This window comes from Asparagus officinalis, chromosome 6, assembly GCF_001876935.1.
Source record: "Asparagus officinalis chromosome 6, Aspof.V1, whole genome shotgun sequence".
NCBI lineage: Eukaryota > Viridiplantae > Streptophyta > Magnoliopsida > Asparagales > Asparagaceae > Asparagus > Asparagus officinalis.
In genome coordinates this window covers 18,989,127-19,003,676 of record NC_033799.1, presented here as the reverse complement: position 1 = coordinate 19,003,676, position 14,550 = coordinate 18,989,127, and the positions used below count along the sequence as shown (strand labels likewise).

General features: G+C 39.2%; 1 protein-coding gene across 1 annotated transcript; it reads left to right on the top strand.

Annotated features, from left to right (window-relative positions):
* Positions 10,923-12,478, top strand: LOC109845836 (protein FAR1-RELATED SEQUENCE 5-like). The gene is made up of 2 exons (XM_020415101.1): positions 10,923-12,185; positions 12,230-12,478. The coding sequence occupies exons 1-2, from the start codon at positions 11,007-11,009 to the stop codon at positions 12,476-12,478; spliced, it is 1,428 nt and encodes a 475-aa protein (XP_020270690.1). The 5' UTR covers positions 10,923-11,006.

Here is a 14,550-nt window from a genome sequence, read left to right as displayed (position 1 = left end):
TGTTAGTCCATTCATGCACACTTAATGGATGATGTTTGGTTCATTCTTAGCTCTTAATTAAGGTTTGTCTTAATATACTTTGGCCAGTAATTAATGGCTAAAATACCAAGTTGATTCATGAATTAGGACTTCCTTTTCAAACGGGTGCCCTCCACTCCAAATCTTTTTCTCAACCTTTTACCCTTGTTAAATATAAATTTAGTCATATTTTAGAGTAATCCAATTTATTTAGTAGTCTTTTACTTTATATAAACCAAATAGACCTCTATTGCTATGTCAATGTATTAGGGTATTATATTATGACCATTTGAAAAGTTAATATCCAACTTCTAATGGATTTGGATCCTCTCTATTTCTTTTCATCACAAGCTGTAATTATTTGGTAGGTGATTGTGATTTATTCTAAATCTAATACTCATATATTGCACATAGTCCTAATTTATACTTAAAAGAAAAATCATAATCATCTACTAGAAAATCAAAATCATGTACTACTATTTATAGTGGAGAGGATCCAAATCCATTTCTAATGGATGTTTGAAAGGACTAAACTTATAACCAAGGTGTGGTACGACCACTAAGCTAAGAAAAAGGGAAAGTGAGAGGACCAATTTAATGAAGCTCAAGTGCCAAGACTAAATTGGCATTTACAGCCTTAATTAATTGCGGTCACTGTTGATTCATTTTTAAAAAATATTCTTAATTAAAAGATTTATCTCCTATGATACAACTAGAATAACACCGTTCAATGTCACTCTCTCACGTTTAAGAGAAAGTCAGAGAAGGAAGTATACAATCAATCTTATTTATTAGACAATTCAAAAAAAAAAAACAATTGAGATGATTTGATTAAGTATAATGGATGCACATTATACACCAATTGCGAAAAATGATAAAGTTTATTATTATGGAGCAAGGGGGACTAGAGATAGACCTAAAAAATTTGCTGTAAGTGATGGATAAGGATATATGATCATGTGTAGAATAGAAAATATGACTCATAGTAGTTCCCAGTAGTTCCCAATAATTTGGAACACAAACTTTCTTAATGTAGTTTATCTAAAGCCTATCTACTTTTTCGGATATACGCAAATAGAAAAAATTTGATGATCTGAGAAACTAGCAAGTGATCTCTTCCCTCGAGTAGTTGATGAATTAAGGATTCTCTATCTAGGATCGGTTCGAGGAATTTGCGAAACTAACGTGCGCATCCATAATCTAAACATGCTTCCTTTTTTATGCATTATTTATATCTATCGTGAACATAAATCATTATATATCATACTATTATATATATATATATATATATAATATATATATATATTATATATATATATATTAGAGAGGAGAGAGAGAGAGCAAAACTTCTGTCAACTTAAGTGGACGTCCACTAAGTTTCTTATCCATTGATGATCACTTGATTGAGCTACATATGATGATCGCTCCGCTCTTAAACTTGATCTACATATTTCTAAAACCCCAACACACCAAATTTCTGGTGTGAACTTGTTATGGTTTGACCCTCCGTCGAGCCATGTCAAAAGTTCTATTCACTCGAAACCGTTAAATGATACGAGTGGATGAAGGGTCAAACTACGACGCGGTTCACCCAATTTGGTGTGTTGGGGTTTTAGAATATGTTAGATCAAGTTTAACGGAGCGGATCATCCACAATGTAGCTCAATCAAAGTGATCATCAATGGATAAGAAACTTAGTGGATGTCCACTTAAGTTGACAGAAGTTTTGCTCTCTCTCTCTCTCTCTCTCTCTCTCTTTATTATATATATATATATATATATATATATATATATATATATATATATATATATATATATATATTATATATATATTATATATAATTATATATATATATATATATATATTATATATATAGTTATTATGTGTGGTGTGGGGGGGGGGGCGCCACCGCGTGTGTGTTGCATGTGTGTGCGAAGAATTCAGAAATCCAGTTTTCAGATTGTGAGTCGACTCATACATGCACATGAGTCGACTCATCAAGTTGAGTCGACTCATGCCTGTCATGAGTCGACTCACGAAACCCAGCCGTTTTGTCACAAGTTTCTAATGAGTCGACTTACCTCAGTCATGAGTCGACTCATCGAGATGGTTTCAGTTTTGTCAAGTTTCGGACGAGTCGACTCATCTCAGTCATGAGTCGACTCATCAACGGTTTCCTGGTTCGTTTAGGTCTCTGTTTGTACGAATTCCTGTGGGGGTTGGGCTTGGTTATTTACCACTTTGCCACCCACGTTGTTACACATATAAAAGGTGTTGTTTAGGGTTTCTAATATAGCAAAGAAATAAGAGATTTGAGTATTGTGAGCAAGTTGAGAGCTTTAGTTGATGATTAGTTGGAGTGATTTTGTGTGATTGTAACCCTTTTGTACTCTTCTTGATTTAGTGGAATCTTCTCATCCTCTCCCCGTGGACATAGGCAAATTGCCGAATCACGTATATCTCTATGTTTGGTTTGGATTTATCGTATTTGGATTGGATTGTGTTTGTGTGTGGTTCTCTTCTTCTCAGTGATCTCAGACTCGTTCGGTGTGCGCGTGCAGGCTTCTACATAGGTGCGCGACACTGGTGTTCAGGTTCGCAACAAGTGGTATCAAAGCTCAGATTTTAGATCTAGGGTTTTGGATTAGGTGGAGGAAGATTCAGTTGGAAGCTTGGATCTTGGAGTTCTAGGTTTCGGTGGAGTTAGGGTTTGAAGTTACCGTTGAAGATCTCGCTTTCCTCGTGTGGTTAGGAGTTCTATTTGGAATCCAATCTATGGTTCAGTTGGGTAACTTCTAAATTCTATAAAGTTTAAATCTTTCTTTGTAATTTGGAGTTTGTGATTATGAATAAAGAAGTTGGTGAAAGCAGCAAGATGGCAGGTACAGTTCAAGTTAGTTTTCTGAACACTAAGATTAGTGTGATGAAATATGACGATAAAAACAATTTTGGTTTGTGGATGAGTGACGTACAGGATGCGCTCAATGCTCAAAATTTAGAGGAGACTATCATGGTTAATGAGAGGCCACTTAAATATCAAGAGGCGATATGCGAAAAGATGAATAGGAATGCTTATGGGGTGATCAGGTCTTGTTTGGAACAAGAGCTGAAATCTGATATGATTGGGGTGACGTCTACAATGAAGATGTAAGAAACTCTCAACAATAAGTACCTTACGAAGAAACTCTCAACAATAAGTACCTTACGAAGAGTGTTGAGAATCGTTTGCACTTCCTGGGAAGATTATTCAGATTTTAGATGTCTAGAGGAACCTCGCTTGCGGCTCATGTGAACAACTACACTACGTTGTTGTCAGACTTAGCGAACGTGGATGAGAAGATCACAGATGAGTACATGGCTATTATTCTTTTGGGCTCCTTACCGGATGAGGAGTATGATACCTTCATGCTTACTTTGTTGAATGGGAGATCTTCTATCACTTATAGTGAAGTGACTAACGCATTGACGAACTACGATTTGAGGAGGAATGATAATGAGACTTCCCGCGCTAGTACTTCAGGAGAGGCCTTGTCAACAAGAGGTAGAAGCACATATCCGAAAGGTAGAAATAGAGGAAGGTCAAAGTCAAGAGGTCGTCACCAGCTAGGAAAGAACCAATGTGCATTCTGTAAGGAACAAGGGCATTGGAAAAGAGATTGTCCAAAAATCAAAAAGAAGAAGAATAGCAAGAAAAATGGCTCGAAGGCCAATGAGGTAAACGTTGCGAAAGGCAATAATTTCAATGATTCGAGCTTTTCTCTTTTGATTACTCCAGAGGTGAACCATTTGGATGCATCAGATTAGATGCTTGATTCTGGCGCTACTTATCATGTGACCTCTAGGCGAGATTGGTTTGCATCATTTGAGAGACTTGATAGGGGTGTTGTTGTCATGGGAAATGATCAATCCTATGGTATTTGTGCGATAGGTACCGTGCGAATTCGGATGCACGATGGGGTAGTCTACGAATTGAAGGAGGTGAGATTCGTTCCTCAACTGAGGAAGAATCTTATTTCTGCTAGAGCTTTGGAGGCGAAGGGATTCAAGGTGACATTTGAGGACGCTGTAGCAAAGGTTACTAAGGGATCTTTAGTGGTGATGAAAGGAGTCCACAGTCGGAACTTATATTATCTGAAGGGGAGTACCGAGGTTGGCCAGGTTGCTTTAGCTATTTTAGAGACGGACATGAGCAGGCTTTAGCACTACAGGTTGGGACATACATGAGAAAAGTCATTGCAGGCTCTGTGCAAGTAGGGGCTATTAAAAGGAGCCAATAGTGGAAAAGTGGATTTCTGTGAGCACTGTGTTCTTAGCAAGAAAATGAAAGTGAAGTTCGGGACTGCTATTCATAGGATGAGGGGCATCCTGGACTACGTGTACATAGATGTTTGGGATCCTACCAAGACGGAATCATTTGGTAGTCGACATTGGTTCGTCACGTTTGTTGATGACTATTCTAGATGTTATTTGGTGTACACCATAAAGCATAAGTATGAAGTCCTAGATTTGTTTGTGGAGTGGAAGAAGAGATTAGAACTGCAGTCTGGGAGAAAGATCATGACGTTGCGATCCGACAACGGCGGCGAGTACACTTCAGACCCCTTTCAGCAGCTATGTCGAGATGAGGACATAGAGAGGCACTTCACAGTTAGTCATACACCGCAGCAGAATAGGGTGGCAGAGTGGCTAAATCGGTCTTTACTAGAGAATGTCTGATGCTTATTGGCGCAGAGTGGTTTAGAGAAGATCTTTTGGGCTGAAGCACTTACATATGCGAGCCACCTCATTAATAGGCTGCCTTCATCTACGATTAAGGGGAAGACCCCTATGGAGATATGGTCGGGAGAGACAGCACATAACTATGACCAGCTCAAGGTATTTGGTTGTCTTGTATATTATCATGTTAGAATAGATAAATTAGAACCTCGACGTAGAAAGGCCATATTTGTAGGATTCAAGCATGGTGTCAAGGGATACAAGCTATGGGATCCAGTTGATAGGAAGATTGTGCTAAGTAGCGACATCACATTTGATGATGCTTCTATCTTGAAGCTTCCCAGCTCTCATCAGGTGGAGAACGACCCGACAGAGAAGATATCACAGGTGGTGAAGATCGATGCAGCTCCACAGTGTCCAGATGGTGCAGTATCCATTAGAGTGCCGACTGAGATGACGCCAGGCGAGCACGACGATGACACAGAGGATACATGTACTTGTTAGACCCTAGAGGGGGGTGATTAGGGTCTTATGCTAATCTAATCCGGTTTAAATGCTAATTAAAACTAATTAACAAGTTATCCTAGCAAGTATGAAATACAACAAGTTATATGAGCTAGGATAAGCAATATGAACAATAAAAAATATCCTAGCAAAGAGATATAAGCAATATATGATATATGCAAGGATATGAAACTAACACAATGGGTAAAATATCCTAGCAAAGAGATATAAGCAATATATGATATATGCAAGGATATGAAACTAACACAATGGGTAAACAATATGAACTAGATAGTGGATCATATAAATAATGAGCTATGGATAATGGCGACAAGAAATATAAACATAAGATGAAGTGCGCCAAAGCAAACTCAAACACATGATATGATCACGGAGTTCGGACCTTTCGTCCTACGTCTCCGCTCCCCTCTCCCGGGGAGAAATCCACTATCACAACCGGGTTTTTTATGCTCACCCGAATAACGTTTACACCTCACAATGTCGGTTTTCTAGTTTACCGAAAACTCTACAACTAACACACTCTTGTAATCCCACTCTACACCCTCTCAAGTGTTGAACTAGACGTGTCTCCCTCAAGTGCTCGGTTACAACCTCTCCCTAGGTTCGTCAACCGACGCCACTCCTCTTGGGACGATCCCCGACTCTCGTCACACACTTCTCTCGGTATACAAGTGTATTATAAAGTGATCTCACAATTAGGCTCAATACAATAATTGTTTGTTCTCTACTATGGATGAGAACACAATGAAAGCTCACACTCAATGTTACAACTCTCACAACCCTAAATATATTATGAATGCAAATACAATAAGCTCAAGTGGGTGTGTGTAAATAATGAGTGAAATCAAAATTAAACTAAACTCAATTAAAATCTAGCATATAGAAATTATAAACAAAATAATAAATAACTTGAAATGAGTTTAGAGATTCTTCTCTGAATAACAAGATGGAGAGATAGAGATTAAAGCCCAAACAAGAAGATGATCTCCTCCACTTGTGAAAACAAAAACAGCTTTAAACCAAACTCAAACCAACCATAAACCCTTGTTAAAAACTTTCTTAAACTTGTTTAAAACACTCTTATGGTTACAGAGATAGAAGAGGGTTTGGGGGTTTATATAGGAAGAGGAAACAACAGCAAAAACCCCAAACAAATGATAAAAAAAGCCCCAGCCAACGGTAACAAGAAATAGCCGTTGGAACAGAACTGACAGATCGGCGGTCGACCGCGGCAATCAGAAACAGAAAAAAAAGGCTCTGGACAAGCGACGGTCGACCGTGAAACTCTCTGGACCAGCAAAAACAGTTCTGAGTTCAGAACTCTTGGCGGTCGACCGTGGCGGTCGACCGCGAACTGATACACAGGAAAACAAGTATTTAAACAGATTTTTGACTTTTTGGAAAATTGTTAAAAATAACAAATGAAGTCTAAAAAATAGTAAAACTTTGGGAAATGTATATAAACATGTAAATAAACATGTTACAAAAAGAATTTTCCAAATTGTATTTCCCATTATTTTGTAAAATAGTCCAAAACACGAAAATGTAAACATGTGAATTTTAACATTTTGGCTAAACCATATTTTGAAACTTTGCACAATGATTATATAGACTTAATAAAATATGTATATGATTATTGTTAAGTCCAAAAACTAAGAATACAATATTTACATAAAATTGCATATTCTATGCAATAAATACTAAAACACAATAATAAATATGAAACATGTGATTTCATATTTATAAACACCAAAACTTGTATGTGTGTAAGTGATTGAGCTTAAAGTATCAACATACATAATATAAAATCTAAACTAAATTACCCAAGCAATCTTGATCTTCAATAAGCTTGACTTGGTACACATGTGGATGAAGCTTGAACTTGATCTTTAACTTGAATTGCAATGCTTCAACCCGACATTCCGCTAACCTCCTTTGGATATGATCGTTGAAGCTCTATTCCATCCATCCTCCAACTCATTGTTTACCTATAATAAATATAAAAACACAAACACTAGACAAACAATATTAGATGTAAATTGTTAGTTAAATCATCATCAAAATAGGAAGCCCAACAGTACTGATGTGCAGGATCAGGGACCGACGGCTCAGGTTTAGGATTCTATTGTGGTTCGAGACAGAGGAGAGACATACGGGTACCAGCACGATGTGCCGACACAGTTGCGTATGCACTTCCGGTAAAGAGTATCGATGCGATGATACCTACTACTTTCAGAGAGGTCGAGTAGAGTTCGGAGACTGATTCGTGGCAGGTAGCTATGCAGGAGGAAATGGAGTCTCTTTATAAGAATGATACATGGGAGCTTGTTGAGATTCCAAAGGGGCGGAAGGTGATTGGTTGCAAGTGGGTATACACGAAGAAGGAGGGTATTAAGGGCACTCCATTGAGGTTCAAAGCTAGGTTGGTTGTGAAGGGCTATGCACAGGAGGAAGGTATTGACTAGAGGTTCAAAGCTAGGTTGGTTGTGAAGGGCTATGCACAGGAGGAAGGTATTGACTATAATGAGGTTTTCTCTCCAGGAGGAAGGTATTGACTATAATGAGGTTTTCTCTCCGGTGGTGAAGCACTCTTCGATTCGAATTTTGCCAGCTTTGGTGGCACAGTATGGATTAGAGTTTGATCAGTTGGATGTGAATATGGTATTTCTTCATGGTGATCTTGATGAAAAAATATATATGACTCAGTCATTAGGATTCTGAGCTGCAGGAAAAGATAAGTTGGTTTGCAGGTTAAAGAAAATCGCTATACGAATTGAAGCAGTCTCCTCGACAGTGGTATAGGTGGTTTGATGGTTTTATGCTTGGTCATTCGTACACTCGGAACCAGTTTGATCCTTGCGTGTATTTTCACAAGTTGAGAGGAGGTGCATACATTTATTTGTTGCTTTATATCAATGACATGTTGGTTGCCTCTATTTCCAGGTTGGCTATAGATGAGTTGAAAGTTTAGCTTTTAAATGAGTTGGAGATGAAGGACTTGAGCGAGGCGAAGCCCATTTTAGGGATGGAGATTGGCAGAGACAAGAAGAAGGGAAGAATTTGTTTGACACAGATGGCTTATTTGAAGAAGGTTTTACAGTGATTTCATGTTTGCATGAATATGAAGCCAGTTAGTATACCATTGGGAGCCCATTTGAAGCTTTCAGCTAGTCTTTCACCGAAGTCAGTTGAAGATCGAGAGTTGATGTCAAAGATTCCATATGCGAGTGCGGTTAGGAGCTTGATGTACGTGATGGTATGTATGAGACCGGATTTGTCACAGGTGGTGAGCATGGTTTCGAGATACATACACGATCCAGGAGTGGGTCATTGGGACGCTGTGAAGGAAGCTATTTGGCTTCGGGGACTTTTGGAGGAACTTGGTATATCGTAGGGGTCTGTTACTATTTATTGTGATAAAATGAGTGCTATCTATTTGGCGAAGAATCAGGTTTTTCATGCGAGAACGAAACACATTGATGTTCGTTATCACTTCATTTGAGATGTTCTTGAAGATGGCGATGTGGAGATTGTGAAAGTCCACACAAAGGATAATCCGACGGATTGCTCACTAAGATGGTTCCGAGCAACAAGTTTGATCATTGTAGAAACTTATTGCATATTCGTGATTTTGAGGCCGTTGGCGGCCATTTGGATGAATTACGGGCGGCTTGATCCCTTAGGAGAGGGGGTACGTAGGCAACTATGTAGGTGCAGCTGTATTTGGAGAGACGACGCATTGATGCTCTTTGTTTGGTGTCGGCTCAGTTTTGGTAAATTTCACCGAGTTGGAGAATTGTGGAAGAATTCAGAAAACCAGTTTTCAGATTGTAAGTCGACTCATACATGCACATGAGTCGACTCATCAGGTTGAGTCGACTCATGCTTGTCATGAGTCAACTCACGAAACCCAGCCGTTTTGTCACAAGTTTCTGACGAGTCGACTCACCTCAGTCATGAGTCGACTTATCGAAATGGTTTCGGTTTTGTCAAGTTTCGGACGAGTCGACTCATCTCAGTCATGAGTCGACTCATCGACGGTTTCCTGGTTCGTTTGGGTCTCTGTTTACACGAATTCCTGTGGGGTTTGGGCTTGATTATTTATCATTTTGCCACCCACGTTGTTACACATATAAAAGGTGTTGTTTAGGGTTTGTAATATAGCAGAGAAATAAGAGATTTGAGCATTGTGAGAGGGAGATATTATGAGCAAGTTGAGAGCTTTGGTTGAGGGTTAGTTGGAGTGGTTTTGTGTGATTGTAACCCTTTTGTACTCTCCTTGATTTAGTGGAATCTCCCTAATTTCTCCCCGTGGACGTAGGCAAATTGCCGAACCACGTATATCTCTATGTTTGGTTTGGATTTGTCGTATTTGGATTGGATTGTGCTTGTGTGTGGTTCTCTTCTTCTCGGTGATCTCAGACTCGTTCGGCGTGTGCGTGCACGCTTCCGCATAGGTACGCGACACTGTAGTAGGTATCGCACAATATATCATTATATATATAGATATATATAGTATATGATAGTATAGTATATAGTATAGTAGGGGGTAGGGGGTGATAGTGAGTAGGTAATATATAGTGGAGTAGTAGAGTAGGTAGATAGTAATATTATATTATATATATAATATATATATATATATATATATAGAGAGAGAGAGAGATGGAGAGAGAGAGAGAGAGAGCAAAACTTACGTTAAGTTAAGTGGATAGCAAAAAAATTTTGTCGCGCCAAACTTTTTAGCCACTCATATTGCCTAGGGATCCTTGCATGATATGAAAATATTTTTTATATTAATAAATGAGTGCCTAGGAAGTTTGATGGACATTAACTTAAGTTGATAAGGAATCTTACAATATATATATATATAGAGAAATCGTTCGGGGGCTGGGGCGAACGAAGTTGGTCGCGAGGCGAGTAACGGCGGAGAGATTCAGAGTGTTGGTCGCGTGGTGGAGTGTAGGGCCACGGTGTCCGGGCTGCGCGTTGGGAGTGTAGAATGGGTGCAGTCGTTCCCCAGGCGGTTTGCTTTCCCAAAACCCCCCCTCCGTGCTCTCTTCTCCCTCTCTCTCTAACAATCGGATTCACGCTCATCTCTCTCTCCGTCGAGCTCCTCTCTCTCTCCGTCGAAGACCCCCGCGTCGCCGTCGAAGAGACCGTCGACCGACAACTCCTCCTCCGCCGTGGTCCTCCTTCAGCCGTCGATCTCGACTTCAACCTCCTACAGCCGAAGATCTCGCCGTCTCTCAGGTACCACCTCTTTCCATTTTCCTCTTTCCATTTTCAAATAAGTTATTTAGAGGATAAGGATCTGATTTAGAGGATAAGGATCTGAAAAATTAAACAATATAAATTGGTATTTTGGTCCGCTCACATCATCAACCTCTTCTTCTGATTCACGTCCCTTTGAAATTTCTTGAATGTTCAATGCACCTCTCACTCTGTCATCTTGTTATTGAGGCAATAGAGGCCTAATTAGTTAGATCATTAGCTTAAGATGTAGGTTTGAAGAAAAGAAAAATGTTTTGTAAGAGTTATATGTATTTTGGTCTTAATATGAGGGTGCCAAAAGTCAATTTGTTTTGTTGAGTCTTGCGTGATATCCATAGAACTTTTTCCATAATTGATATTGTTTGATTTTTCCCCTTTCATATCAACTACAAATCACGTTAGCTAGTTGACATCCAGTTCCTCCAAGCTCTAAATATAAATTATGCATATTGATGTTGTAGAATCCTGAATATAAATGTATTTTTGTTTCTATAGGCTTATTTACATCAATCCAATGGAAACTGAAGATGGTTGCTCCCATGTTGTTGATGAACAAATCTCTCAGTTGGATAACTTAGTTGTGCCAATTGTTGATGAGCACTTAAAACCAAAAATAGGAATGACTTTTGGCAATTTAGAAGACGCTGAAAAATTCTACAGAACTTACGGAAAGGCCGGAGGTTTTGATATCCGTAATAGCACAACAAATTATGGGAAGGATAGAGAATTAATTGGCAAAAGTTTTGTTTGTTCGAAAGAAGGAGTGTTAAAAAGCAAATCGTTAGAAATTCGACGATGTGGTACAATTAGAACAAATTGTAAGGCCTTGATTCGCTTGAAATTAGACAAAAACAATGGCATATGGAGTGTCTACAAGTTCGTGGAAGAACATAATCATACAATTACTTCACCGAGTAGAACACATTTTCTAAGGGGAAACCGTGAGGTAACAAGTGCGAAGAAGACATTGATAAAGCAGTTTGGAGAGGTGAACATTCCAACAAACAAGCAAATGGCCTTCTTTGAAAACTCTAGCGGAGGTTTTCATAGAATTGGATGCATTGAGACCGATGTGAGAAATTATGAAAGAGATTTGAGAGAGGAGAGGCGCGGTCATGATGCACAAATGATGTTGGATCATTTCAAGTCGGAACAAGAGAAGAATCCTTCATTTTATTATGTTTATGAAGTTGATGAAGAGAAGCGCTTAACTCATTGTTTTTGGGTGGATGGCATTGCTAGAATGAATTATCAACACTTTGGCGATGTTGTCTCCTTCGATGCCACGCATAACACAAATCAATATGGCTTGGTATTTGTGCCGTTTGTAGGCATAAATCACCATTGGCAAAGTGTTTTCTTAGGATGTGGCTTGATCCCAAATGAAGAGGCGAAGTCTTTCGTATGGTTGTTTAACAAATGGATTGAAGCAATGGGTCATCCTCCTTCGGGCATGATTACTGATCAATGTCTTGGCATATGTAAGGCAATTGAAACAGTATTTCCAGAAATTCGCCACAGGTTTTGCATTTGGCATATCTTGGACAAAATTCCGGAGAAGTTGGGTAAATGGGCTTATAGAACGAAATTTATGAATCCTTTCAAAGAAAATATTTGGGACTCCGAGACTGCTAGCTCTTTTGAAGAGAATTGGGTATTTGGGACTCCGAGACTGCTAGCTCTTTTGAAGAGAATTGGGTTTCAATTCTTAAGAAAAATGGATTGGAAACGCATGATTGGCTAAAGGATATCTATGAAATTCGTGAAAAATGGGCGCCGGTTTATCATAAACAACACTTTTGGGCTGGAATGTCTAGCAGTCAAAGAAGTGAAGGGATGAATGCATTGCTAAAAATGCATGTATCAAGAAAAAATTCACTTCATAATTTCGTGATCATCTTTCAGAGGGTCTTGGCGAGACAAAGAGAGGGGGAGCTAATGATCTAACTAATTAGGCCTCTATTGCCTCAATAACAAGATGACAGAGTGAGAGGTGCATTGAACATTCAAGAAATTTCAAAGGGACGTGAATCAGAAGAAGAGGTTGATGATGTGAGCGGACCAAAATACCAATTTATATTGTTTAATTTTTCAGATCCTTATCCTCTAAATCAGATCCTTATCCTCTAAATAACTTATTTGAAAATGGAAAGAGGAAAATGGAAAGAGGTGGTACCTGAGAGACGGCGAGATCTTCGGCTGTAGGAGGTTGAAGTCGAGATCGACGGCTGAAGGAGGACCACGGCGGAGGAGGAGTTGTCGGTCGACGGTCTCTTCGACGGCGACGCGGGGGTCTTCGACGGAGAGAGAGAGGAGCTCGACGGAGAGATCTTCGGCTGTAGGAGGTTGAGGTCGAGATCGACGGCTGAAGGAGGACCACGGCGGAGGAGGAGTTGTCGGTCGACGGTCTCTTCGACGGCGACGCGGGGGTCTTCGACGGAGAGAGAGAGGAGCTCGACGGAGAGAGAGATGAGCGTGAATCCGATTGTTAGAGAGAGAGGGAGAAGAGAGCACGGAGGGGGGGGGTTTTGGGAAAGCAAACCGCCTGGGGAACGATGCATTTACATCCAACGGAGGGGAACGTTGCATTTACATCCAACGGACCAAATTGAATTTCGCACGTTACTGTGCGAAAACTTGTTCGCAGCCGAAGATTTCTCTATATATATATATGAGAAATATAGAGAACATTGGTACCAAGTTTCTCTATTGAACTTGGTAATGAGATGGCAAGATCTAGTCCCTACATCACGCCTTGAAGAGAGAGCCTCAATCACTATTCACTTACTCCAAAAAAAAAGCTTCATCTTCGAGATGTGATGTAGGGGTCAGATTTGATCACCTCACTACCAAGTTCAATGAAAAAACTTGGTACCAAGGTTCTTTATATTTCTCTATATATATATATAGAGAGAGAGAGAGAGAGAGATTGAGATTTAATCATGACTATAGTGATGAAGATTCTTATTATGGTTATCAAGAAAAGAGTATGTAATCAATCAACATAGTTTTTCAGGATAGAGAGGGAAGTGCAAGATGATTGGGTTAGAGAGAAGGTGGGCAGTGGAGGGAATAGGATTTAGAATTACGAGGTGCATTGAAATGTCCAACAAGGAGGTTAAAATTTTTTATTTGATTTGAGACGTGACCAATGGAGAGCCACTAGCCAGTTATTCCATCCCATCACACAGCATTAACCACATATGTAGTGATCTCCCACCTCCTATAAAACCCTATTTAGGCCTTCTCATTTTCATGACAACTACTCATCTTCAGTGCTTGGAGATATAGAGAGAGGCTAGAAACATTATGCATAAGGGAGAGTAAGGGTTAATTTCAGAGGAGATGGGCTTAATGGAGGTTGACAGAAGAGAGTGAGCACTCATGGTTTTCTTGCATACAGTTCATGCTTGAAGCTATGCGTGCTCACTTCTCTTTCTGTCACCCACCACCAACTTCACATCTGCACTTGGATGTGAGAATCTTGGTGTCCACTTTTTCCACTCCTTAATTTCTTGTGCATGCAATTCCACTTTATTTTTTCCTTTTATAGTTAATTATAGATATATGAGTTATAGATCCCCATTATCATTATGTGGATTTCACAAGACATTGATACATTACACACAGATCTCCTGATATTTCAATGTGTTTGCAACGAGATCTGCAATTCTCTTAAAAATGTTGGACACTAAACAAGAACACATAACAAAGAGAGACTATGTTTGACATTAGAGAATGTAATTGCTAATAAAAAAATTAGAAATAATAAGTGCCCAACAAATACTGTACAGAGGGTGTGTCAGAAATTAACTCGTCCTATTTATCTTTGAAATGAAGATCTGGTATAAAGTTGTTTAAATTGAGTAACTCTAAGGATCATTTACCATTTGTGCTAAGATTTTGGGATCAATTGTTTTAGTACTTCTTGTATACGTCGCTTTTTTAAATGTGTACCTTTGCACTTAATTGCTCTCAAATTAACTATGCACATTAAAGGTCAATATAAACTTTTTGTG